The 27,774-nt window shown below is 47.9% G+C and overlaps 1 protein-coding gene across 2 annotated transcripts in view; it reads left to right on the top strand.

Annotated features, from left to right (window-relative positions):
* LOC119397454 (protocadherin Fat 4) overlaps window positions 1–27,774 on the top strand; it is a 171,425-nt gene that overhangs the window by 57,219 nt on the left and 86,432 nt on the right. For both annotated transcript variants that reach the window (XM_037664897.2, XM_037664890.2), the window contains exons 10-11: window positions 18,794–18,967; window positions 20,694–20,828. In XM_037664897.2, coding sequence (XP_037520825.2) covers window positions 18,794–18,967; window positions 20,694–20,828 — 309 coding nt within the window. The remainder of the gene's footprint in view (window positions 1–18,793; window positions 18,968–20,693; window positions 20,829–27,774) is intronic.

Below are 27,774 nucleotides of genomic sequence, written 5' to 3'. Positions count from 1 at the left end.
TTTGTGGTCGGCGCGCCAGCACTTAATGTTTACGCATGCTAGCTATACTCAGTTACAGCTTAAGAAAAAAAGATGTCAACTCCGCCCACTGCCATCGCTGTCCTTCTCACCGAGAGTTTGCATAAATGCTTCATCCAATAGCGCTTGCTCAATTTTGGGACGTCAAGCACTTCTGGAATGTTTCAGATAGTTGACTTTCTCATACAGACACAAGTCTGTGTCGCTGGTTTTAGATCGCAAACTTGAACGTCCTGCTAAATTTCTTCAGGGATTCTCACATCGCTGCTCAGCCAAACGTAATGTTTCAGGTAGTAACGACGAACCTTTTACTAATACGCGTAGTATTTACATTAACCGAGAACAAGCACTTACGGTTCGAGCGGAAACCAGCTAGCACGACTGTCTTTCACAGGTGGGTGAAGAGCAGGCGCGTCGTGGTTCTGTGGACTAAACCTCCATTTTTTTCTTAGGCTCTAACCGAGTATATAGCTAGTACGTCAAGGTGCCATCGCCGCACGGGATGACGTCCCCTGTGCCGGCACACTTGCCCATGCTTCTGCGCCAGAAAGCACGAGTGAGGCTGAGCACGTAGCCACTTATTTACTAACCATCTCAACACCTGTGCGGGCGAGTGCTTAAACTCCGTACCGTCGATCATCAAAAGCAGCGTTGTGGAGGAAAGGCGTATATATACGTGAGATGAGTGACGAAACAGAGCAGGCGTTTCTCACTAACACATTTCAGCGATGACACTCAAGCTGCCTTAACGCAAGCCCGAAGGCCAGGTCACAGACGTAGAGAGATATCGGCAAGAACGAAATAGAGGGAAAGAAAAAGCTGGCGAATGCATGAAAAACAATTGCGCTGCAGGTTGGTGCAGTGTGAGCTTGACGGACACTAGTGGGAGCAGGAAATTGATCAGTTGCCCAACTCCGGTTAATTTAGGCAGCTCAAAGGCCGGTCGAGACTGAATTAAGTGCAGGCCCCTCATTCTCTTATGCATAATGAAGGAAATGTGTGTGTGCGCGTAAGTGAGGGGGCAGAGGAAGCGGAGGCCGCCCTTTTCGGAAAAAAAGTAAATGTAGTAGCGAACTGTGCGCTGCAAACATATGAGAAAGCGAGTCGAGAGAAAAAAGCACGTGTACAACGCAGCTGGGAATGTCACGAGTATTTCTTTTTTTTTTTACGTTGTTGCCTATAAACACCCCCCCCCCCAAAAAAAAAAAACAAGGCAGGCTCAACTTCTATTATAAAAAACCAAGGGGGGGGGGGGGGGGGTTGGGCTTTACATCTCGCGTTCTAGTCCAACGAAAATGGTTTAATGAACTATATCTATGAAATAACGCCTTCATTTGTAGTATTAACAGGACTTTGGCGATGAAGCAGAGTTATTTCGACAAAGAGAGGAAGTTTACAAGCTATCGTTAAAAAAGTTGACCGATGTATACACTGGCGAAGCCTGCAGTTTGGTTACGAATGGCCAGTGCCACTTGTTTAGATGTTTTAAGCCAGTGGGAGTTAGCTATGGGGACGAACATTACGATGGGATTTAGCTGCTACAATGATGACGTTTCGGCGGCACTTTAATTAGAAAGATAAAATTATTTCGTTTTATTGTTGCTTTCGGTCATTAGTATGAGTATGGGGAAAATACGGAGCAATTATCAAAGAGCCGATAAGGGAGCGAACGTTTTATGACAACAATGGACTATATTCTTGCCTCGCGATTCAAGGCAGCAAAAAGAAGAAAGAAGGAAAAAGAAAAACAAGACCACGTCCTCATCGTTGTGCATTGCTCTTTAACGTCACCCGCCCTTGAAGGCTGGGAGGGGTGTATACCGGTAGTGACGTACCGCGGTGCAAGGGCGAATAGCGTGCCGCAGAAGCGGCGACGTCAGCTTGTGCTATTCGCTCAATCGCATACAGCACCAACGTTCACAATAGCAGCAAACGAAGTCCCCAAGAAGAGCCGTCAGATTTGTGTTCGCTGCAAATCGAGGAAAAAAAGAAACGGAACGACGTGCCATAAGTAGTGGCGAATCAAAACGACGATTGTTCTGGGCGGGCGGAATCCAGCGTCCCCCCCATTCGTGCCTGGCCGTCGCTCGTCTTCCGCAAGAGCATCCTTCGTTAGGCACGCATTGACCCGTTACCACTCCCTCCACGTCATTTTCTTTTCCTCTCACATCGGAGAGGGTTGGCCGCTGGAGGTAACGTGGAAAGAAATAGTGGAAGGTGGTGGAAGGAGTTAATATTTGTCCCCGCACAGCGCAGCGGCCGGTCATTCATCTTCGTCGGTGGAGCGCGCCGAGAATGCGGCCGCAACGGCGGTATATACTGGAAACGTCGTAAATAGAAACAGATATACCTCATATTCACGCTCAAGCGCAAGCAGCCCATTGTTTTGGCTGCTTCTAATACCTTCCCCCGAAGGATCACTTGCCCATAAACGACGGAGAAGTGCGCCGTTCGTTGATAGCGTTGTTGTTGGCCCAGCCGAGTGTAGAGAGGGCAAGCGGCCGGACAAAAGCGTGCGGACCGAAGCGCTGATATAAGGCGGCCGGATCGCCGCGTCAGCTTCGCAGTCCCGCGAGCCGTAGCGAGTGTTGCCTCAGCGTGCGTGAGCGCGATGCTGCGGCGTATATATACTGGGAGCTCTACTCTCGTCATCTACGTAGGCGGCCGGTGGGTGGTTGGCTTGGTCAGTCGGTCGGCCTGTGGGGCGGTTGGGGAACGGGAGGGGGCGGGTGGAGGAACGTAAATCCCGGCGCACCAAGGAGAAAAGCCGTCCATTTTGTTTGCGCTTTGCCACCTCCTCCTAGTCATTCCCGCATCTCCACCGGCCTTGGTTGCCCTCCCTGACGCCACCACAGCGGCCGCGCTGCTTGTGCCCGGCCGTACTCGTATAACGCGAGATATACCCGTAAATTACTCCTTTACGGCTAACGCGCCTGTTTTTGTTTATGGTCCCTGGCTGTCCTCCTTTCTCCCTCTCGTGCGTGCGGCGCTTCTTTGCGTTGGGTCCGCTGTATATACGCTGGCGGACGGCGAAAAACGAAAATACTGCCCACGGGTGGTCAATCCCGGAGAAATGGCCCAATAGCTCGCCTCAAGTTGGCAGCTATATAGCCTCCTTAGGCTGTTCTCTTTGCTCATAGTCTAGCGCGCGCCTGCTCCCATTTTTTTTTTTTTTCGACACGTACGAGCCATAGCCCGACTCGAAACTTTCATGGATTTGATGGCTCTTCGCGCCGTGCGAAAACACTGCCGACGCTGGAACGAGCGTGCCATGGCCAGCGGGCAACTTCGCGCTTCACTCTTCGTCACTTTTCCTCTTTGCGCCTCTTTTTCTCGTGCTCCCGTGGGCGAACGCGCTCAACCTGTATTGTTTACGCAACCCCGGTCTATTTTATTTTTTTATCTCGCCCCACCGTAAACCGTCGTGTGTTGCGAAACTCACGCGGCGTTTACTGCCGATAAAACACGGATTTCATATCGTCCTCGTTGGCGGTGCGTCGTGTAGACACGCAACTCTAACCCAGGGGCCTTCTGATCCCCATTTTCGCCACCGCGTCGAAGAAGGAAAAACCGATAGGCCTGAAGTAAAAGCAATGGACAGTTTTACGAAGAAGACACCGGAACAACGAGCGTGTGTGTGTGTTTATATATATATAAACACACAGAGCTGGGTCGATTCCTGGGTTCCGTAGGGCGTCTTCGATATAATTCAGGAGACACTAAAACCGGCACCAAACATATGCAAACTGCGGGTATTTGGGGACGCAAGAACCGAGCGCAGTGCTCTACGTCGACAAAGCCTCCTCGACTTCCATGTCACTCATATATGACGACGTTATGCGACGAGCAAGTATGCACCTTCAGAGAGGAATTAAGGCAAGCTGTATATATGGAAGCGAGGGCATAGCGAATAACTCGGAAGCCAACTGAATCGGTATACCGGATGATCCGAGATGGCTTGGTTACGAATATTCTAGAGGACAGTTATCCCGTAAATGCCTCGTCGCTACCCTATTTCCGGCGTATTCTTCACCTCCTCGTTTTTTCTTCATGTATTTTTACCTTCGCAGTGCGGAGGGTGCCGCGGTCTCCGCGCCGGTCCGCCTGGTCTAGCGGGTAGGCATCGAGGCCTCTCTAACTTGGCCTGTCCTGGGGCTCCCGATCAATACAGCGAGCAAAGAAAGATCGCCGCGAGTGCTTGCTCGGTCTTGCTTTCCCAGCGCTTCTTCTAGGAATGGCGCGCTGCGTCACAGCTGCATTGGTGCTGCGCGGGACGCCTTCTCTCCAAGCACGGGTATGCAGCGGCACGCGCCGCTGGTGCGGAGGGATATGTCAGCAACGCCTGACGCTGACAGCGTCACCCGCAGCATCCCTGGCGACGCAGTAGCGTTGTTGTCCTTAGTTTTCCGCCTCGATCGCCTCCGACACGGGTCTTTGGTCGCGTGGACCAAGTAAGCGTAGGCTGTCCGTGGCTGCACACGCACGAAAACCGAGCATCTTCTTGCCGACCCACCGGGGTGATGAGACAAGAACAGCTCTCAGAGGGGGAAAAAAAAAGCGAGCTCAGGAACGTACCACGCTGGGAAGACCCTGTACGATGTTTCTGCCGTTCTTCTCCGCTCTTTCGTCTTCTTCTTCATACAGATACGCCTCCGTATCGAGCCCGAGCATGCCTGCGCTTCTTTCTACTCGACATCCCAATCTGGATTTTCTTTTTGTGCACGCTTTCCTCGACTCTGCGAAGGAGACCTCCGCCGGTGGGCATGCCTGCCTGTCGCCGCCTCCGTTCTTCCATGTTGACGCTTGCCTGCAATATTGGGACCAGGAGCCGCGTTTCGCCGCCCTCTTCGCCTCTTCTCTCTCATGGCTGTCTTTCCGGTTCCTGAGATCGTACGCTCTTTCTTTCTACTGACGCCTTTTTTTTATGTCCTTTGTCTGATCACCATGACTCGCTTACATGGTTAGTACGGTGGCGACTGGTTTCCTTGGTCGGTACCAAAAGAAACCTTTCGTTACGGTTCCCTTAGCATTCCCACAACAGAGCATAATCCATTTTCTTGCTGCTTCGAGAGGCGCTTTATGACCCTTCTGTCCCAAGATTTCCTTTTTCTAATCGGAGATGTCGATCTCTTGGTAGTGAACTGGGCCTGCTTGCCGCTAATAAAAAGAAAACAAGCTGTAGTGACCAGGAAGATGGTCTACAAAGTGGAAGGACAGCGTATAAAAGGATCTAATTACTTCAGACGTCGGCAAGGTAATTGAAACGAGGGTGTCTGGCTCGTCACGTAGATTCGTAAGTATGGAATGGAATTCCACTTCACGGACTGAAGAGCGTGGTTCTGCTCGCTAAGTCAACACATGAAGGAGGCATTGTTCCGGTGTCCAAGCGTGGGCGACTCGACACTGCGAAAATACTGTCTACGCGGTTTGGTTTGGTTTTCCTGCATAACAAGAGGGAACCGAATTACGATCCTACAGCGTCGTCCAGCAATACCTGTAACTATTTAAATATTTTCGAATATGGGTAATAATGAGATGGTGGTGATATATCAACACGTCTACCCATTCAGCTGCGTCACTTACACGAAAGATACTCCAATGACGAGAAACTTTCCATTTAGGTCGAAAATGAGCCGAGACGCGCTATAGCTAATTACGACACTGAGAAGAATAGTGGACTCGGCGAGTTGGCATAGCTGCGAATTAAAGCGAGCATTTAGTGAAGCAAAAAACACAAGAGCCATACATCCGAACAGTCACATCTCACTATCTTGCTGGCCATAAAACTAATGCCGCCTAGCAAGGAACAACGAAATAACGAGAGAGAATGAATGTTGTTTTAGTTAGTTAAGTAGGGTGCAATGGCGCAAGAACGACTGCAGGCTATGCTGAGCCAGACACGGGGTGAAAAAGTTCGCTACTAAATGCAGTGTACGCTGCAGTGCTTAAAACTTACTTTTAAAACTGTTCCTTCCACCTCCTTATTACGTCGTTTCGCGCTATGTGGTCATAGCTTTATGGCCAGTAAGACAGGATGAGCCGATTAGCCCATCAAGTACTTCTCAGTCACATCTCACCCAATTCCCTTTCTTTTTTACAAAATACGTACATGCGGGGCGCAGGAAAACATGACTTAGAATTTCCACGCCACTAATTAAAATTTCAGTTCAGGGTCATATAACTTGGCTTATAAACTCTAGTTATCCACTACCCTCCTTGGTGGTCTAGTGGTTATGGTGCTCGACTGCTGACCCGGAGGTCGCAGGATCGAATTCCGGCTGCGACGGCCGCATTTTCGATGTATACCGGCGAAAATTCTTGAGGCCCGTGTAGTTAATATTAGGCGCACGTTAAAGAAACCCAGGTGGTCGAAATTTCTGGAGTCCTCTACTACAGCGTACCAGCGTACCTCATAATTATGTCGTGGTTTTGGGATGTTAAACCCCAATAATTATTATGTAGTTATCCACAGAAGTTCTTTTTTATCTCTCTTGTCCGCGTTTAGAGCAAGCATATGTGTAATCTTGATCCAAGTTATCACCCGCCGACACGGTCAACGCAGGGGTAGCGGATTTGATGACGTGACAGCTGATCGTTAGTGAACACTGGAGGCAAGCATGCGATATAGTGGTCGTTCGTTCCCCCGGCAAAAGGTTGTTGCCAGCTGACAGCGCTGTAAATTCTGGTGTATGCACTTGCAAGGCACAGGCTTCAGCGGTTCCCTGCAGCTTGTTTTCGTCACTACGGCTGCGCCAAATGTCTTGCGTCTACGCATGCTCGTTGCATAAACGTCAGCACCGCGTTGCACAGATGGCGCACGTATACGCGTGGTGCCTTTCACCTTCAAACCTCCGTTCTGCACGCCTTTTCTCGAACGAGCCGCAACGATCGGTCACTTTGCCTCGGAAAGTGACAAGCTATAGTTAAGCTATATACACTAACACACAGTTTTGAATTTTGTTTCAAGTTCGCGGTGTCTAAGTGTGCGGAGTATGCTAGACTGTTCTCACGGCACAGTGCAAAAAAAGGCGTTGCAATAGAACTGCGAAGCTGCAGGGATTGTCTGTAGACGGGACTAAAAGACGGAGTAGAAGCTAATGTTTTATAGTATTTTACGAGTCTGCTCCAAATACTTGGTTATGTGATGCGCATGCTGGAAAATAATATATTTTTTGGACAGGACTAAGCTGAAGCTAACGGGGTCATGAAGAATCAGGACTATAGCTTCACTCAAATTCGCGCCACCGTTCGTGCTACACGGTTTGAATCTGCAGTTCATACGCAAAAGCGTCGGAATGGGGACTTTATTAGTACGCGCTCGCACGTACGCAGTCGAAAGGCTTTGAACGCCTCCACAAGTCACAGACAAGCAAGCGGGTGAAAGGAGCATTTAAGAGACTCCGGCGTATAACCCGCCGTGGCAGCTTATCGGCTAAGGTGTTCCACTGCTAAGCTCGATGACACAGGTTCGTATCCCGGCCGCGGCGGCCGCCTTTCGATAGGGGCTAAATGCAAATACGCTCGTGTATTTGGGTTTAGGTGCACGTTAATGAGCCCCGGGTGATCGATATTAATCCGGAACCCTCCACTATACCGCGCGCCTCGTAATCGTATCGCGCTTCGGGCACGGAAAAGCCGATGAATTATTGTTATTTCAGGTACAAAGCCTGAAAATCTTTATTTGCTGACGGAAGGTTTTTCTCATTAGTTTAGCGATGCGCAAATATTCGATAATATCGAATCGGAGAGTGTCTTCTTCGATTCGCTTTTCGAATCCAGTGGCCGCTATTCGTAAATTCAAATATTTTATGTCAGCTGCACTGAAGTAAACACCAACATTGTGCAAAAGCTTTCGCCGCCACGGGCGTAACATAAGGCACACAACCTGAAAGCTAAATAAGTGCAACAGGCTACAATCCACTCGAGGAGCCAGACTTTACCGACCATACAACTGTGATTCGCACTCTCTGGGTATATAGGTATGTGCGTGCGAAGAGTCTGCTAAGTTCTTCCTGATGCTCCATTTGTACTTCTAATGTTAGAATTATGAGAACATCGTATGATATAGTTGTAAAAGAGACCATTCAATATTCTAAATAGTGTTCGATTAGGTTCGCTTCTGACACTATTCGGTTCGTATTCGATTCGGTCTCAACAATCACTATTCGCAGACTTCTACTAGTCGTCATGCTCATATCACATTACTTAACGTGCATACTTTGAAAACGCATTAACATGTTTGTTCGTTCTCTCATTCACTTTTCAGCGCGTGTTTCCTTATTTTTTTTCCTTTCCTTTCACTTATTTCTCTCATTTGAATCTCTTCTCAAGTGAGCATGCGCGACTCTTTTAATCTTACTCTACTTTGTTTCCTGACTTATCCCAATGCACGATACGAGCAAATGTTCAGCTTGCTATTCAGATAAAAGTTGACGTAAGGTAGTTTTTTTTTTTTCCTACGCTAACCCATAAACGCAAAGCGCGTGCTCCCTTATTTCATAATATCTCGCCACTGGCCGTTTAATGACCGGCATTACGATAGCCCGCATGTATACGATCATATGCGTACGTTGTTCGCTCACGGGTGGAAGCATGAACTACACCGCACATACGCCGACGTATTCAAAAGAGCGTGTGCACCAACTCAACAAAGAGTTCAGCTTGCGCAGGGCTTTTATCACTGTCTCCTGTTCCAGTGAACGCACTTTGTAGATAATTTTCGCCAGCTCGTCGATGTCCTGATTCGACTTTTGATTCATATTTGTTGCGTAAATTTGCTTCTTATCCCATTTGCACGGTTAATGAGACGTTGAGTCAGGGCTCGTTTAGACAGCCAGCCAGGCAAGTCATCGAGATGGTATAGTAAACCCGAGGCATGGCATACACAATACCAACCAGCCTTCGCAGGCCAGAGAAATTTTTTTGTATATTAGCGTGCCTAGCCATTTCGTGGTCATCCTTATCTAACGGCGTCATTTCTACAACAAAAGGGGAAGAAATAAATGTGACTCGACGGGGCAGACAAAGATGAAAAGTTGCCCGTTATGCGGCAATTAGCTTCGGAATCACGTCGTACGAGTCGCGACCACGCGTTAAGAGTGTTACGCTCGTACTTTTCTTTCCTTTTGTTTCCACGACGTTTTGTTTTCGCCTCGGCCTTGGCGATTCTCTAATCATCCCGAGAATCGCCAAGTCCCGCAGCACGGGCGCTCGTTGGGCACAAAGCCGTGCCTTTCTTGCCGCCGTCCTCATCAGCTCGGTTCCGGAGCTCTGGGCTCGACCGGGTGGGTGGGGGATGCCCCCCGTCCGTCGCCTCCGGCCTACCATTTCTGTGTTTTATTGTGTGAGCCGGTAATGACACAGGCTCACTGGTACGCGCGGCCAGTCATACAAAGCGCGCCAGCAAAAGTGGGACATCATTACTGCAGTGACGAGAAGCGTCTCGGAGTTGCGGCTCTGGTCTGCGCACCGCCTGGTGCTTTTTTTTTTTTTCTGTGCGCCTCTTGCGCTTCTGACCGCGGTTTCCGGGATCATACAGGAGGGCGAGCGTTGGAGGAGACGAAAAAAAATATATAGAACTTTGAGCCCAGGAAAAAGGGAGTCGTCGAGCCGCTTGATTGGACGCAGGCAGGCTGTGGCTCGTGACGCACGGAGCGGCCTGTCTGTTCTTGCACGCTTCGTTCGCTCGGACCTTAATGTTCGCCACCCAGGCGTCTGCTACACTTCTTGTGCGACGAAGCCGCTGTTACGGTAGCTATGCCCTCCAGGTGAACATTAGCGGTGTTAAAATGCTGCGCGAGCGGCGGCTCTTCGTATATCGCGTGTGCACGGTTAGCCTTCGCTATACGCCACATGGAGCGGAAGTGCGATCGTCAGGCAGATATGATAGGCACCAGAATGTTGCAAGGCTAATGGTTGCCGAGCACGAGCATTAATCTCTCCTGCGGGGCCTACGTCGTTGCTGCGTGACAGATATATCGGCACGTGGTATTAACCGTGGAGAGAGCGCCTCTTTCGCTGGTCATCGCGGAACGCGGGTGAAGACAGTTTTCATAAAACGCGCAAAAGACGAAAAGAACACATTCGACAGGACTGGCGCATGTGTTCCTTTTGTTGTGCGTTTTATGAACACTGTCAAGATGAACCAGCTCGTCCAAATGAAGGTATTGTTGCCCGGGTAAAGCTCGACGAATTTTGTTATATTCTAGATACGACTTCCATGTAATTAAAACTTATACGTTCACGTCCTGCCGCGCGCTGGAAGCGCCCAGTTCTTTAATCGATTGTTTTTTGCTTCGTCATCACGTTGCACTGTACACTTGCGGCCAGTGCCCTTGTTGTATGCTCTCGTACAGGCACATGTGACCGACCTTCATATCTGCGAAATGCTTGCTTCTGTAGAAGGTTCGGCTGAGGACAGTGTGCACGACGATACACACATTCTTAGCCAAGCTTGTTCTCTTCTGCAAGTCATTTTTGCCGCACGCCTCCCGTCGCTGAACCTCAAGGATCTAACAATACATCGCCATACTTCAATGAGGAGTATATAGGTTACCACGCTGTCTCCAGTTCCACTTAAAATCCAGCTCTCGTATCTGTTTGGTTCTCCGGCCTCATCAGGACGTACTTTCGCTTCGTATCGGAGGACTATCGAACTATATAGAGTAAGTACCGGAGGGTTATCGCGACTATAAGCCTCCGATACTTCCTTCCTCGCGGTGTACGGGTATAAAAGTTTTCCGCGGTGCCCGTTTTTATCGGCCATTCTTTACGCATTTCAGAGTCCATACGCAACTCTTCCCGCTGCAGGAACGCGCGCGACTTGTGAGACACCCTTTTGTTTTGGCCAAGTCGCGGGTGGAGGGAAAAAGTGGAAAGCTGGGGCATGCCGCTCAACTAGGATGTCATTTTCGTTTCCGCGAGCGAATTGTGCACGCACGTATGGTACAGTCGTCCTCGCCGGGAGCAGTGACCGCATGAGAAAGAGGAGGGCATCCTGCAGCGCGTCCGTGCCGCCGCGTCGCCGAGCCAGATTATCTCTTCTCCCCGCCGAGCGCTGGACGGAAGACGACGGAAGTCGGCCGGAACAAGTCGATTCGGACGGCGGCCGTCATTGTTCCTCCACGTGGACCCCTGTAACTACCAGAAAACTCTAGCGCCACCGCTGCCACGACTGAAAAGGAAGGAAAAACACGAGCGAAAAAACAAACAAAAAAAAAACTGAAGGTACAAAATGAAAGAAGTAAACTGGGGATGGCGGCATGGACACGGGCGGTAAAGGGAAGGGGGGGGGTACTATATAACATAATGAGTTGGAGGCCATCTCCCGGAGCCCTGCACAGCCACCGTTAACGCTGGGCCGACTCATCGCAGCTAGCTCCCCGATCAGAAATCGGTCTCAATGAATTACACGAGGAAGAGAAAGCGCAGAAAGAGAAAGAAAAGGGCGAAGCGACGGAGAGAAGCGGAACGGAGACTGTTAGATGGGCCACGGTAAATATCGGGTCGCGACGAAGCCGGCAGACGGCATTGAAAGGCCGGAACAAGGCCGCTGCGTGCAGGGCGCTATGCGGGGCACTAAATAAAAGACGAGAGCAGCAGGAGAACAAGGCGAGGTCATCGGGAGAGAAAGAAGTGCCCCCGAATGGGGCCATAAACAAACAAAAGAACATTAAACAATTTTCTTCCGTACTTGATGTGCGCGAAAAAGTGACTCGGAGTAAGAAGACAATAGTCGAGGACAAGAGGACTGAACCACGAGAGCCAGGAACAGCGGCAATGGGTGAACGAGAGAAAAGGAGCGCGGTAAGAGGAGAATGAAAATATCAAAAATAAAGAGAACACGGCGAATGAAGGCTAGCAACTAAGGGGAGCGGAAGAAAGTTCTGGAGCGGCGCTGTTTTCGTAGAAGAAGACCGCTGCCCCTTTCCCAGCGTGATCGACAGAGACAGACGACGCTGTTCCCGAAGAACACGGCGGCCAGAGTCAACACGACCACCCCGCCATGGCCCGGTCGGAGTATTTTCCTCCGGGCACAGGCCTGCCTACGCAGTCGGGACGGCCGCGATAATGCGGCCCAACGACTTCTTTGCTCAACTTTCTCTTCTCGCGTGGCCCCGCTCGCTTTCTCGATTCCATCCCTCCTCGCCTTTCGGCCTTTGCCCCGACTTTTCCCTTTCTTCTTAGCCGCACTTATTTTGCCCCATTCTGGGTAACGCGCGACACGAGCCTATCGTAGTTTAATCTAGGACCTTACTGCTGCTTGGGGGAACCGCGTGTCGTGGAGAGCCCAACTGACAGCCGGGGCGAACGGAAAAACGGGATCGCGCCTGAGGTGTCGTCGCGCACGCCCTCCTTCCGGCCAACCCCCCCCCCTTCCCCCCGTCCCCATCCCCGCAGGAACTGACGGCTCCAGCTGATGGCTTGATACCCGTTGGCAATAACCGCGCGCCGTATTAAATGGAAAACCGGGCGACTCTAGAAGCAAGAACAAGCTGGTTAGCGCTCGGCCTCTCTCTTTTCCGTTCTTCGCTTCGTTCGTGTTGGCTTATGTTTTCGCGTCACGTGTCGAGTGGAAGCGAGGCGAGTTGGTAACGAACGTATCGCGGAAAGCGGTCTATAGTTTAATCAGCCGTCGCACGGCAAGTTCTCTCACTCTTTCGCGCGAAGCTTAATAGGATTTCCTGGTATTAACATTTTTGTGCGACTATAGAAAACAGCCGTCACGTTATTCGCGATGAATCTAACTGTTCTGTGGAAACGGTCGATTGTGCTCCTTCCCAAGAAGTGATCGGAGGGTAACAGGAAAGGCACACGCGTGTGCTTACGACAGGAAACATTGTGTGGTATAGGTATATATGCATTCAAAGGCGTTTTTGTTTGTATGCCGCGAAATACTGAAAGCGGGATTCGGCTCTCCGGTGAACCATTTCGTACAATGTAACGCCGCTGTTTCTGATTTTGTTAGTCGCATTTATAAGCCGAGAACGTCAAACTTTAAGGATAAAAAGTACTTTTAAAAGAGCACGGGTAGGCAAGGTGTAAGACAGTAAAGGCGAGATAGACAGGGCAAGCAAAATGAAGGAAGTTTTGTTTTTATATCAAACCACTGCGTTGGCGTTAAGGCTTGCTGCGGCGACTTTCGCTGAAAGAAGGCCAGTGTCTGCTTTGTCAAACCTGAAGGGCTATATGTGCTGCAGAAACTTTTTGCAATGGCAAGACTATAGCTATTGGGACCAAGAACATCACTGTCATAAAGATGCAAGTCAACTACTGCAATGGGCTATATCTTTCTTTTCGAAAGATCTGTTCAAGTTCTGTAACGCCAGACAAACCGACGTGACAAACGTTCAGTCCGTACACAAATTTCTGCCTTAGTTATCATAATGTGATTATGTAAGTACTCTAGTCGATTGAGAGCAAACTTCCCTTCTTCCTCCTTGCACACGCAGATTGCCGACAAAAAACAAAAAGAAATCTACTTAACAGTGCTCAGGTACTCTTTCAAGCACGCTTTCTCTACCTGTTGTGTTTGTCGGGCTCCCTCCTCTTTGTTCTTTGTGCACACCCGCGAAGTTCACGAATCTCGTTAATGATTTAATCCATTTAACATCGAGCGCAGCACCCGCACAACGTGCGGAGTTTGACGGAAGGCCACGACTTCGTGCTGCAGCTATTCATCGCGGCTGAAGCACGGGCGTTTCGCTATATACGCTTTGTCGCGCCCCTGCTATAAAGGCAACGTATCGCGACAATCTGCGATCGTATACAGAAGCTATATAGTTGTACACGCAAAGGCAAATAAAGCAAGAGTGAGACAATAAGAACCTTCGGCCGCTTAATAACTCTGGGCAGAAACGACTGCCACACAGAAAAAGTAGATAGACACGCAGCAGCCGTGGCCAGGCGACTACTTGCGTACTCGCAGAAAGCGTGCCCGTTCCATCTGATAACTGGCCCAGATCGCTTCTGTCTCGCAGAACGTCCACGCTCTTGTGAGAAGGAAATAAGTGAGCGAACGAACTAGCAATAGACTCCGGGCGACGCCTCTGGGCTGCAGCCTCGCATCTGAATTACTTCAGCTTCCCTCAGGGGTGGTAACGGGGGTGCCGGAAGTTGTCAGGAGCCAGTGACGACGAGATGCTGCAGAAATGGCCGCCACTCACGCCTTATACCATCGCGAGTTCCCTCTGAATCACCTACACACACACTTACCGAACACGTCACCTGCCTCAAATGCTGGAGCATTGAAAACAGTAAACGGTGGTCCGGGGACACTTGACCGATCTGTTGCACGGCCTTCTGTATATTCAGCCTGCTTGGCTCTAACCTTGAGTTGCTTTGAGGTTTCCTTCATGAGAACAACACCGAAACGAAATCGATGACTGTCTTCGTAGGGACAGCAAAGTGGACTCAGAAACGAGCGGCAAGTGAGTCATCGGGAAAGACATAGTGCATTTTGCGGCGTCAATCGCGCAGCACGCAAGAACTCTGATTACGCTGTTCGTGGTGCTCAGCCAAACTTCGTCTTGCTCAGCCAAACAATTGGCCACAAAGGGCTCACTGCAAACATAGAGGCTTACTTACGGCCAGCGCTCTTCATTCATGACCGCAAAACATGTTTGTTCGCCGCTTTGGGTTAATGAGCACATGACAATTACTAAGTTTAGTCACTCACTACAACTGAAAGGAATATTTGTCTTCTCGCGAAAGGCACTGACATACTTACTGCTAAACACTGTTATTCGCGTTGACAGAGAGGGCACCTGGAAGCGGTGTACTCCTAGTTGTTTCGATGCTGGCACTTAAGTACCTACAGATACAGAACTGCACAAACACGCTTCGAAAGCATGCGGGAAAGGTTACGTACAGGCTGAGTACTTACCAAAATAAAGCTGCGGCACTTTCACTTATACAGATAGCTGCTTCTGGAATTTGAATATTATTACTAGTATGTACGGTTTTGAGAGCTCTAAAAACACGCTTTGATCTTCTTTATCAAAGGATCGACCTACCGATTTTCCTGTTGAATCGATGGAGTGAGTACGTAGGAATAGCGCGTGATGTCGCAGAGGAAGCGGACGCGTGCTGTTAAATGTGGAAAAAAAAAAAAACCAGAGAAGAGAGAGAGAGAAAGAAAACTTTATTTTGCTTTCATACTAAAAGTAGGCGTTCGACAGCGGGCGGTGTCTGTCTTTCTTCCAGACATGGGTAATCCTGGCTGTGCCAGTCGAACACTGTATGTACGCATAATGTATACACGTGCCTAGAAAGACGAGATAAAAACTTTGGGCAAAATTAATTAGTGCCCTCCATAACAGCTTTACCCCGGGAAAAAAGTTTGGTGATGTAAGCTGCGCGAACGGGTGATGCCTTTACTTTATTTTGCCTCTCCGTCTCATTTGCCTTCCGCATCTCGCTTCGGACCGTGCCATAAGAGAAGACGGCGGGGGCCGCGCAGCGGCAAAATTAGCAAACCAACTCTCCCTCGCCGAGCGCTTGTTTCCTTCGCTCGGGCTCGTCGAAGTGACAAGCCTTCAGCGCTGCCGGGGCCCGGCAACCGGGCCCCGTCTCTCGCACCAAATCTTCGCTCCGTTGCTTTTGTTACACCAGCACCGCTGGGCCGCCCCAACTGGCGCGCGAACAAGTTTGCGCGCTCGCCCTGTTTTGCTCTCATCTTCCCTTCGCCTCTCCTCCCGATCCCTATACCCTCGCAGCACTGACAGGCCTCTCTCGCGAACCCAGAGACAAGAAACAAAAGGGCACAGGACCACCCGTCTTTCAATTTTGCTGGAGCACGCGACAGGCGCGTCTCATATTTGTTCGCGCCACTGAAAGGCAGGGCAGCCCGCGCGCTTGAGCTTGTCCCCGTCTTCGTTTTTTTTTTTTTTTTTTTTGCTCGTGGACACAAGGACTTCTCGATCCTGATCCGACTTTTGCTTTCTTCCTGTATCTTCTTGTCCCGTTTCTTCATGCTCGTGTGTGCGCGAACAACGCATGCAACGTAGGCAAAGCGTCGGCTGCGAGTGCGACCGCGCGAGACAAAAGAACCGAGATAGAGAAAAAAAAGCGAGAGGCGTATCAGCGGAGGAAACGGGCGGCGATATAGGTATATTGCCATCCCGTCTCCTTTCAGTGCGTTTGTTTGGAACGACTGTGTGCCTTCTCCGAACGCACGTTGCACGTTTCCTCCCAACTTGAGCGGGAAAAAAAAAAAAAAACGAGAGCACCGCACGGCCGGCGCTCGCGCGCGACGAAAGCTGGCTTCGCGAAGTTTGCCCTCTCTTTTCCAGGCCTCTCTCTTTATTACAGTAGCTCGCCGTAAGAAAAATTTAATTAGCGCCGCTGCAGCCGGCAAGTTGAGTAAATATCGTGTTTCCGTTTCTTTACTTCGTGGATCGTGCTTTCGCTGTATATATATATATATATATATATATATATATATATATATATATATATATATATATATATATATATATATATATATATATATATATATATATATTCGCAATGCCCCCCTCTCTATCTGCCAGCGCATTCTCACTGTATTATCTCCGTGCACTCAGATGTTTAGTTCTCCGATCGCGTATACTTCTAGAATAATTGTAAGGGTTGGCCCGTCGGTATAGTTTCTTCCTTTAATGCTTTTCTTATTTCTTTTCTCTCTCACGCGCACTGGACGCCGCATTTTCTGCTCAGTCTGGCGTCAACAACGCGTGCGTGCGTCCGGCCGTGACTGCAGCGTGCATGCCTGATTAGCGCGTTTTTCTCTCGTGTCACACGAGCGGCACGCTTGTTGAGTCGATCCTTCGCTCGAGTGCGACCGAATAAGTAAAACACGAAGAAGAGACAGAAAAGCTTCCTTTTCGCGCGAAACCTGTCGCAGCAACTTTCGAATGCCACACAAACTTCCACCGTGCATCCGAGCGGCTGTGCACGGTGTATACCTGGTCGATGCCTGACTGAATGCGGCACTGTTTATACTATATACACTTGAACTGCAGCGTTTTACTTCCACTTTTTTTTTATTTATGCTTCGGATTATTCTTTTTCCGAAGAAGTATGAAAAGCTTTCGGGCCCTGTTTTCTTCTTCTTCCTTTTTTTTTCTTTTTTTTTTTTGAGCAGCATTTTGCTTGCGCTAGAACGGATGTTTTGATTCCAGCTACATGGAATGGCCATTCGTTGTGACGACAGTCGCATTATCTTGTTTTTCGACTTTAGTAAAAGTTGGACGTAATCATGAGCCCCCGATGGATACTCACTGAATCGCGATAATTCATATCGACCTGAATGGGCAGTCAATTCTTAATTAGTGCAAGGTTTCCGCGAGAGCTCACTCGGGGACTCCTCCCGTACCTGTTTGTATTCGCATGCCTTCCGCTAAACTAAGACCGGCGTATGGCTTTAACGGACCGCTTCTTGCACGGGGTCCGTTCCATTCGATTTGCGCGCTGTCGGCATCGTATACCACGCGTGTGAGAAGAGACGGGATCTGCAATTTATTTACACGCAACTGTGTTAATCAAAGTTTAATCTGAGGTTCACTTCAAAGTCGGTCGGCCCTGGAATAGGCACCCTTTACACTAGAGAAAACGTCAACTTTGATCTAAATAATAATAATAATAATAATAATAATAATAATAATAATAATAATAATATAATAATAATAATAATAATATAATAATAATAATAATAATAATAGATAGATAGATAGATAGATAGATAGATAGATAGATAGATAGATAGATAAAGAAACACTATACAGACTCTAAGTGCAATGAATATTTCAAATACCCGACGGCGACAATGCTTTCATAGCGTTCGCATAGACATGGTGGTACCCGTGATGGCACGGAGCTTCCTTCAGCTTCGCTTAGCCGGCACTCTCAGGTCGTGGTTTGGGTGGCAAAGAGATGCAGCTGTAATATTACTTGCCGTTGCCGTATGTACCATTGGCGTAGCCAGAGTCGTAAGGCTATAGTGGTAAATTCTGCTCATGATGTATACTCTAGATCAGCGGTTCATAAATGGGGGTTCGCCAGGTTATTTTGGGGGGGTCCGCGAAACCCATGCCTGGAAAACAAAATGCCGCGTTTTTTGAAGGCACAATATGTCCCTTGACAGCGGCCCCTTCTGAGTTTCGGTATGCTTCAGCGCATAACACTTTTTGCATTACGGCGGAGCCGACTAGTGTTCCACCGATATACGAGGGGTCCTTGAAACATCCATGGCGGAGAACCACTATATACTCTGGATAATGTAAAGTGCCGACTGAATCGTTTTGTCATTGACGTTTATTGCACGTGCCTCTGCATGTCTTGAAATACTCCCTGTTTGGTAAAACAAGCAAGCCAACTGCATCCTTGTCTCGATCTCACAGTGCACTCCTTTCCTATCTTTTTACCCATTGAAAATATAACGAAATAATGATGTTGCTTGCGGCAAGTGTTTAGTCAAGCCTAACTAAGGGTGCACTGAACACATTTTACATGCGGACAGCATAGATTCCTATCCGCAAGTAATTACGTGTAAAAGCACACGAGCACCACCTCGCAAACTATGCGCAGGCGCCAAAACAGGCTCACTAATTAATCCTGCCGGCTAGGCAACCATCCACGAGCATGTGAGTCGCGCATACCGAGTAATCATGAAGTTAACAGATAGATCGGATATATGCGTTTGCAAAAGAGATGCAGAGTAATCGTGCATATTTGCCGGTTTCCTTTACACCCCTTTAAAAACCTTTCTTGTTTTCTTTTTTGTCCGCGTTCGCAGGCGACACAGATGGACAACTCGCTGCGCTACGCGCTGACCAAGGTCGAGGTGTCGGTGATCGACATCAACGACAACGTGCCCGTATTCGACTACGACATGTACAACATCACCGTCATGGAGAACCTGCCGCCTGGCTTCACCGTCGTCCAGGTGCACGCCATCGACAGGGACACGGTGAGTGTGCGGCGCCTGCGTCTGGCTCCCGCATCGCTGACCCCAAATAACTTGGCTCAGAGCGTTATGTGTACACTCCGAAATGGTTAGCCTATCCGTAAAGTCGACAGCGTAAGTTCTTTAGCCGTTTAAGTTTTTAAGCGTTTCTACCTAAAGGCCTAGTGCGCGTGCTCTGAAAATGTCGTGTTAGCTAATTGATCACTCAAACTTCGTGAGTATGTACAGCTATGTCCCATTGCCACTGGCCAAACACTGTTTGAAGACTGGCGGTGAATTTAGTTTAAGTGCATCTAATCACTTCCATCCAAGACACGACCAGTATAATTAACTAATAAACTGAGAAGAAATAGCATCCTTCATTATCACATAGTTGTATAAAGAATATCTGACGATCTACCAGCGACATACATATAATTGAGTTCTCGTTGTCGTGCATATATAGCACGCACCGGCCGTCATTAGTGTCGAACACACGAAATTTAGCAGCTGATGCTGGCTTCCCGTCAAACATGGGTGTTTTACGACTATCAGAGCAGCGACGGTTTACTTTTAGAGAGCGCAATCTCCACATGGGGGTATATAGTTTCGATTATCGTAATGAGATTGCTACAGTACGTGGCCTCGCAATACAGGGCCGGCGTCTGGTACTCCTTAACCACCAGTATATTAATTAAGAGAGGCGTATACTAGCTTAGCCACGTAGCGCAGTGTGAAGCGTCAGCCGTGACGCGCCTCTTAACAAACTCCCGTTCCATACTGCAATAGCAAACTTGGATTTCCACAATCGCATAATTATTTTCAATGAAACACTGGTCGCACGCTTCAGGTTTGAAGTACACATTTTCCGTTTCCGTCTTTTTAAATTTTATCTGCCCGTATTTTAAAGCCACAGAATAGTTGCTTTGATTTCGCGGCTATCAGAAGTTGAGGGGCGCTCATGGTGCTACAAATAACCCATCGCGACGCCACTAGGCTTCCATGAACACGAACCTAAGCGTCATCTTAGTAAACAATTGTCTCCTAGCACCCCCCCCCCCCCCCCGAAAGTTTCATTCAACTTTAGTTTACGAGCAGTAACATTTTACTCGAGGAAATAGGGTTTGACGCCCGATTTCCGCAGTTATGACGAGAACGTGACTTACAAGCACTGAATCAAATCAAATCAATCAAATCAATCAAATCAAATTTATTTCAACATACAAGCGATGTCGTGGACAATGAACTAAAAGCCAGCAAGGCTTGACAGGGTCCATTGCCCATTTTTCAGGCAGTGACAAAACGGGAGAAACAAGAAATACACCGGAATTAAACTATAAATATATCGCATGATATTACAAAAATACAAGAATTACATGAAACACAAGAAATACACAAAAAATACACAAGAATTACACTATCAATACACCGAAACATATAACAGGAATGCAAGAATAACACAAGAAGTACCCAGCATTATAAGCACTAATACATAAACATTGGCATTGCAGTAGATAAACATAGTACATAAACATAGGCATTGCAGTTGCATACATACAGCGTTATCGCTCGCGGTGTCTGCCTGGTCGTGTACTGCATAAGTTGGCAAAGCACGAGCGCGCAGCTAAGAGTGGAGGAAGCCATGGTGGTATACGCATGAAGTCGCGTGCCATAGAATTACGTTTACGACGCGAGCAACGTACCCTAAATGCGATCAGCGCTGATTTCGAGAGCTTCTCTTTATGCGCAGGGCGAAAACGCGGACTTCCTGTACCATTTGGTGGACGAAACGGGCGGCTTCACGATCGACGAGAAGGAAGGCTGGATTCGCGTCCGGGATCCGTCCAAGATGGACAGGGAGAAGGTTGACAAGCTGACCATGAGGGTGAGTACACATATACACTTCAGCCGCCTATCGCGGCATCAACAGTGCGCGCTGTTACGCGACGAGAGGTGCGCACGTTATCGCTGCTGTATGCGCAACGGCAGCGCCAATCACGTCGCGTAAAGGGGGAGATGGTATACATGTTTTTCTCCTACCTCTGATGTACCTGGCACTCTCTCCTCTATCCCGAACGAGTTGAGAAGTAAAGATTTCCCTCCTTTTCTCCTCGTGACGTAAGTGAAATGTATATTTCGTGTGCCCCGGAATCGTATTATCGCCGAAACACGACGGAGCGAAAAGCTGGAAACTCGGCGTTCATACAGGTATACGCTCATTGTTGGTCGAGAAAATTAACTTCTATATAAAGAGAATTAACTCTGTTACAGAGACAAACGAAAGGAAGGGAATGTATCGAGGAGCCTGCTTGTCTTTAAAAAAATTTTCAGACAACCATACGAAGCCACCGGATAACGAATCCAAGTAAACCATAGGCAGCGTTATTTTCAATGTTTAATTGAAGTATACTAATTAAGAGCCAAAGGGAAAGGAAAGTGCGAAAAGAAACAGATTGCTGTCGCTGGGAACCGAACCCACAGCCTTCGCATTACGCGAAGGTTGTGTGTTCGGGAAGACCCGAACCATTGCGACGAGCGTAACGCATAAAAAGAAAGAAAAAAAGATACAGTTGTGGTTTTTTGCACAAATTCAAGCCTTTCAAGGGTGTACAGAACCTTGAACATATCTTCGACGCTTTTATGGGCGAAAGGGCGCAGTGCACCCACTGCAATCACCCAAAATTCGAAACAGATGCCAGGGCGCGCACGCGCGCTGACGACGCTAACTCGTTTAGTCGAGAATAGTCACCAAACAGCGGCGCTTACTGGCCAAGGAAAAAGACGAATGATTACGGTAACTGTGAATATATGGTTCGAATTCTCGCGTTTCTGACGCTAGTGGATCCTTCATTCGACTAAACATGTTCATTTACAAAGATAATGAACTGCATACGGGGTCGCACTAACGCAAGACAAAGCGCCAGCGCGTTACTATCACGTAGCCTGTCACAAACGTTTACCCGCAATGATGACCAGCTCCGGGAATAGGCAGCACGGTTATAACGTTGCTCTCCAGCTAAGTTTAGCCAAGCATAAAGAAAATACATGCAAAAACTCGTACAATACACGGTTATTAAAAAAATACTGTCTTCGTTCATCTGTACACTTTTGTCAACAATAACTGTGGATTGATAACTTGGCTATGAAGAATAATACAACTAAAAAATAAAACAAACAGCACCGTGGCTAACGTTAGCTGGAACAACCTATATGGTTTCAGCCCCCTCTTCTTCTGGTTGGAGCTCTATCGGAGCCGGACACGCACATAGCGTGCACGATGGATCAATATAGGAATTGTTTCGAAACAAAGGGGCCCGTGCACCGTGGCCGCCGTTCCTGAAAGGACATGAGTTCTACTGGCACACTTATTTCGTTCCGCAAAAATAGTGTAACGGTAAAATAGTGCACCGGTAAAAGGCGGCTAGTCGTTTCGCACTGACAGTTTGGGTTGGCCTTATATCAGCCATATCACAATATATACTGCGCTGCGTACATCTTGGCGCGTGCTGTTTTACAGGGCTGCTCTTAGCGCTGCTATGTGCTGCTCGTAGTTCTAACCGGGTATAACGAAGAGCTCAAACCCACTGCCCCGGTCTTGCGCAGTATTTCTTCGTTCCGCAGTGTTCCTCTTCACGAGGTGATAACCATAACGTGGCTTCCATATCTATTTCAATAAAGTGCCATACTTCGTTTATCGCCGCCACCTCCCCGGAGTCCTGTTGCGCGCGAGGGCTAAACAAGCTTGTGGATTAATTACGCAGAGCCCAGAGAGTAAGCTTTGATTTTTCAGCACTTTTCCCCATTAACAAATTTCCTTTCGTTTTTTTATGTATTTTCACTGCTGCAAGCGAGGAGCAAAGTGAGACATGGAGGGCAAACAAGCACACACAGATATATATATATATATATATATATATATATATATATATATAATATATATATATATATATATATATATATATATATATATATATATATATATATCGAGAGTTTTGTTGCAATACCGCCGCTCGCAAATTTTCCCGTGCCTCGGTAAATTGGTCCTTTCGCGATATATAGGCCATGAGTTGCACCGCAGAAACCAAGCGAGAGAGGAAGAGAGAAGAGCGAGCAGTATGCTGGCAGAGCAAAAGTATTCACGCGAAATGAAGGGGGCGGAAGAAGTGCCACTCGCATCATTTTTCGGCAGTTTTCAAGCGGCGCTGCTTTGCATTTTTGGCCAGGGAGTTGAAAAATGGACACTTGCGCTTCCTCGACAGAGCGTGTGCCGCTTTTTTTTCCCCCCTTTTGTTTGGAGCTGCGTTCTCTTTATTTGCTCCACCACTAGACCGAGGCATGTTTTCGCCCCGCAAAACGCCGAGGTCACGCTCCCCGCCCGAGACCACTGGCCCACCACCACGGCCCGCCCGCGCGCGAGCGATGGTGTTCTTCGTGAGGGCTCCTCCAGCGAGCGGCGGTCAATTTGAAGAAGCGCGTGCGCGCGCCTGTCTGCGCGAAAAGTAAGAAGAAAGTGCACTCGCGTGCTCTTCTTAAACATGCGCGCAAAGACCGCGAAACCGCGCTCGACGGCTCTAGTGTGTACAGGGCGCACTTAAACGGAACAGATAGGCGCTTGGGGAAATGCACGGCGCTGCGGTGTTCGTTCGGAAACTCGGCGATGGCTAGGCCTGTGGCTGGTCTTTCTATAGAGAAACGCGCGTGATAAGCGGCTCTGAGAGAAGCTGTTCTTTTTTTCAATTCTAAAAACTTTTTTTTAGAATATAGGGAGACGAGATCTTATGTATAGCCGCACGTGGGAAGAAAAATTTGAGTTTGCGCTTTCATTCTTCATCTCGGCCGACACGTACGCACCAACTCGTTGCGTTCAGACAAAGCGTTTTCGAGGTTCTTGCTGACAGATGCGCGGGGCCCACTGAATGTATGTACACGAGGCCCACGCGCGCGTTCCCGTTCGCTCGCTCTTGAGTATCTTGGCTGTATTGCGCGGCGACCATACATACATCGCTCCCATAACAAATGTCAGCCTCAACTCACTCCGCGAAATGAGACGGTGCACTTGAGCGTGAACGAAACGGGAGCAGCCATGGGCCGGCCACGTCACATTGGCATTTAAACTTGGCATCGCAGTCGGGAGTATAGGCGGTCCGGCGAACGAATGTAAACTGCACGAAGAAGGCCCTTTTACCTCCTGTTTCTTTTTTTCTCTTTTTTTTCCCTCTTTCGTATGGGAGAGTCTGGTTGCTGTGAGAAAGCAATTCGCCGAGTACAATAGCCGTCTCGCTAGATAAACACACCCATTTAAAAATCGTCTTTCCAAGACGTATCTTCGCACCTTTCGTAGCCGATGCATGTTCACCGTTTGCATTCATTCACCCCACCCTTATATATACGTATAGAGCCGCTGCATGCCATGCGTAGCGATAGCTCCGCATCGCTCTTCAAGAGAGGCAGTAATTTTTTTTCCGTACACTCGCCGAATGAAAGCGCGGGCAACGAAGTAGAAAATGCGTGGATGCCGACAGAGGGCTCCAATTAGTCTCTATACAGAGCTCTTCCCGCGGTTTATACGCACGAGCCCACGCATCTGGCGCACGATTCAATCCAACAACAAACTGCAAGTATACTTTCTTTTTCCCACTTTATATTCATTATAATCAACGTCACTTTGCGCACGCGCGTGCATGCGTGGGTGGTAGGCACCATTATATATATGTACTCAAGTATCGCGGAGCGATTATGGAAATCTTTGCCCCAAATATAAAAGCTGTGCGTTTGCAGCTCGTAAAACTTGTACATGACCACTACGGAGTATTATGCTACGAAGAAAAAAAAAAAGAAAGGACTCTGTAAAGAGAACTTGAAGCGTCTTTTTAAAGGTGGAGTACACTATACAGGTTCGCAGAGGTCGGTTGGAGAACTGGCTGGTCATTTACAGTGCTGACTAATAGACACGTCTTCTGCTACAGAAGTCTTCCATGTAAGAGAGAGGACGCGGTGATATGGTTTCTTAATCATAAGGACAAAGCGGGCAGCGTTCAGTATGCTACTGAGCATTCACGATAGACTATACACCAATCGTTGTAGTATAAAGCTGAACGGCAGATACAGACTAAGGTGTCACAGACCTATAGATGCTTTAACGTCCAGACATGATTATGAATAAATGTAAAATTTATACGAAGATGTTGAATCTATGAGGAAAGTGTAAATCAAATATTCATGTACCCATGAACGGCTTCGCTGCGCAAGTGGCCGGTAAAAGCAGGCTGGGCACCATTCAACTACGGCTTCGACTCTAGGAACGGAAAAGGGCGTACGTTAATAGATTTTGCGGTGGTGGTGGTGGGGGGGGGAGGGGGCATCAAATCCGAATAATGAATAATTCCTTGCGGAAACGCAACAACATGAAGTGGACCTCGAAAAAGCTTTAATGAGGGAACGGCCTAAATAGATTTCATACCCTGTGCGGACTCCACCAGTGTGTAGGATGTAAGATTGTTAAGTAAAGTAAAGGGGGCAGTGATCAAAGGTTAGTGCGGTTAAATATTTCTCGGCATTTTAAGAGAGACTGCGAAATTAGTCGAGAGGAAGCAGGCGAACTCGGGAAGCGCACAAGGGGGGAAATGTAGTCGAATTCCGGCTAGTGCTCACAAAGATAAATATGCTGCCTTCGAACAGAAATAGGAAGGAAACAGTGATAATGAATGTGCCCCCGACTAGACAGATTTTCAGAGACTGCTATTAAAGCGCCGATGAAACAAATAGGTAAGCTCTCCTAGGAAAACAAAGGTGTACTAAGGAAACCACAAGGCATGCAAATGCGTGAAACTCAAGAGTTGGCATAGAACAGGCTGACCTGTCGAAACCGATAAACAAAAAAACTTATATTCAAAATTATAACGTCGGAAAGGTTAAGGAAGCAACAAAAAAAAAATAGGTTCAACAAGAAGTCAATCCGCAGAGAACTTAGCACAGAAAAGAGCAAGATGTTTGCGCTAAAACATAGGCAGGACAATGCCATCAGCAGAATCGATATTAAAAGCAGCAAAGGACTTTTATACTGAATTGTACAGTTCGCAGAAGAGCTAGCCAACCTTGATTAGAAACAGTGACGAAGAGGATACATAATGTTCACAGGTAACTAGCGACGACGTTGATAAAGGTTTTGCAAGACGTGTCCCGGGAAAAAGCGGCATCAGAAGATGGATTAACAGACTTAATTAAAGGCGGAGGGGTTATTATACGTGAAAAGCTTGCGACCCTTTCTCCACGCAATCAAGTAAGCTAGAGAGTTGGAAGAATGTCAGTATTGTTCTTATGCGCAAGAAAAGAGACGTTAAACAGATGAAAAACCTTGGGGCCCATTACTTAGCTTTCATTATTATGCAGAATATTCCGCATGATAATTTGGAGTAGAATGAGAGCATAACTTTATTTCGCTCAGCCCAGAGGACAGGCTTGCTGCGCGGTAAAAGTAAAGGAGACATCTTTGGAGTGCAACGAGCCGCTTTGTATGGCTTTAATGTGTTCCATAAATGCACCCGATTCGTTAGAAATACCAGAATTCATGTACTGAGCATTGTGTTGTCAAGAGGTGCAGGCGGCATAAGTGACTACCTTAGCGAATAACCATAAAGATCGCACAACTACTTTAGTTCTCCTCAAGAAAAGTGTAAAAAAAAAAATGCCGATAACGAAAGGAGTCAGGCAAGGAGATACAATCCTTTCAATGCGTGCCTAAAAGAACGATTCTAGCTGTTAAATTGTGAAGGGCTAGGTGCGAGGATCAAAGGCGAATATATATAATATATACAGGTCGGCAAACTCACTCATGAGTCGTCTCACTCAGACAGATAGGGCCGTGCGTCTGAGTATGAGTGAGTCCGCGTAAGTAATACTTTGGTGAGCTTGAGCCCGAGTGAGTCCGGTTGAGAAAAATTATAGTGAGTCTCAGTCCGAGTGAGTCCGGTTGGGGAAAATATTGGTGAGTCTGAGTGAGCCCTAAGCGCAAAATATATTTCTTGAGTGAGTCTGAGTGAGCTCCACCTTTTATTGCCGACCTACGGTCCGACTCCTATCTACTTATCTTCAGCATCATCCTTACATCGCCTTACGTTTATACTCAAGTCTATTCACACATATCTCAACGCACTAGTGTCCATGCGCCACCTCCATATTTTTGATCAGAGGCGTGAGTTAGGGGGGGTACCATGACCTCCATGATCGTGACTGCCATGACTACCATGACCGTGAGTTAGGGGGGGTACCATGACCTCCCCCCGCAAACTCTTTCACGGGATGTTCTTGATAAAGATATCTCGCGTGAGTCGCGTGTTTCATAAAAATGTCCTTACTGTATTGAAACCACTGATAACTCGTATTTGAAGGTACAATATCAAAAAGGCTATCGTAGAGCACCGATTATGGGAGATATTGGCGTTAAAGAGCATTGACACCATGATTGAAAAAGCTAATTTCACGCTAACGGACTCGTGAGTCGACTCACTGAAGCTCACTCAAACTCAGGTCAACCCATGAGTCTGAGTCTGAGTGAGTCCGGCTGAGTAATATGTTGCTGAGATTGAGTCCTGGTGAGTCAGGTTGAGAAAAAGTTTAGTGAGTCTGAGTCCGAATGAGTCGTGTTGAGGAAAATTTTGGTGAGACTGAGTCCGAGTGAGCCCTCAGAGCAAAATATATTTCTTGAGTGAGTCTGAGTGAGCTCCAATTTTTTTGCCGACATATGTAAACGAACTGACGGTTTACAGATAACACTTTCACTAATGCAGGAAATTACTTGCAACAAAAGTTTCACGTTCCTAGCCGAGAAAGCG

This window comes from Rhipicephalus sanguineus, chromosome 1 (assembly GCF_013339695.2).
Source record: "Rhipicephalus sanguineus isolate Rsan-2018 chromosome 1, BIME_Rsan_1.4, whole genome shotgun sequence".
Lineage (NCBI taxonomy): Eukaryota > Metazoa > Arthropoda > Arachnida > Ixodida > Ixodidae > Rhipicephalus > Rhipicephalus sanguineus.
The sequence above is the reverse complement of the archived record's forward strand: the minus strand, read 5'-3'. Positions and strand labels throughout refer to the sequence as shown.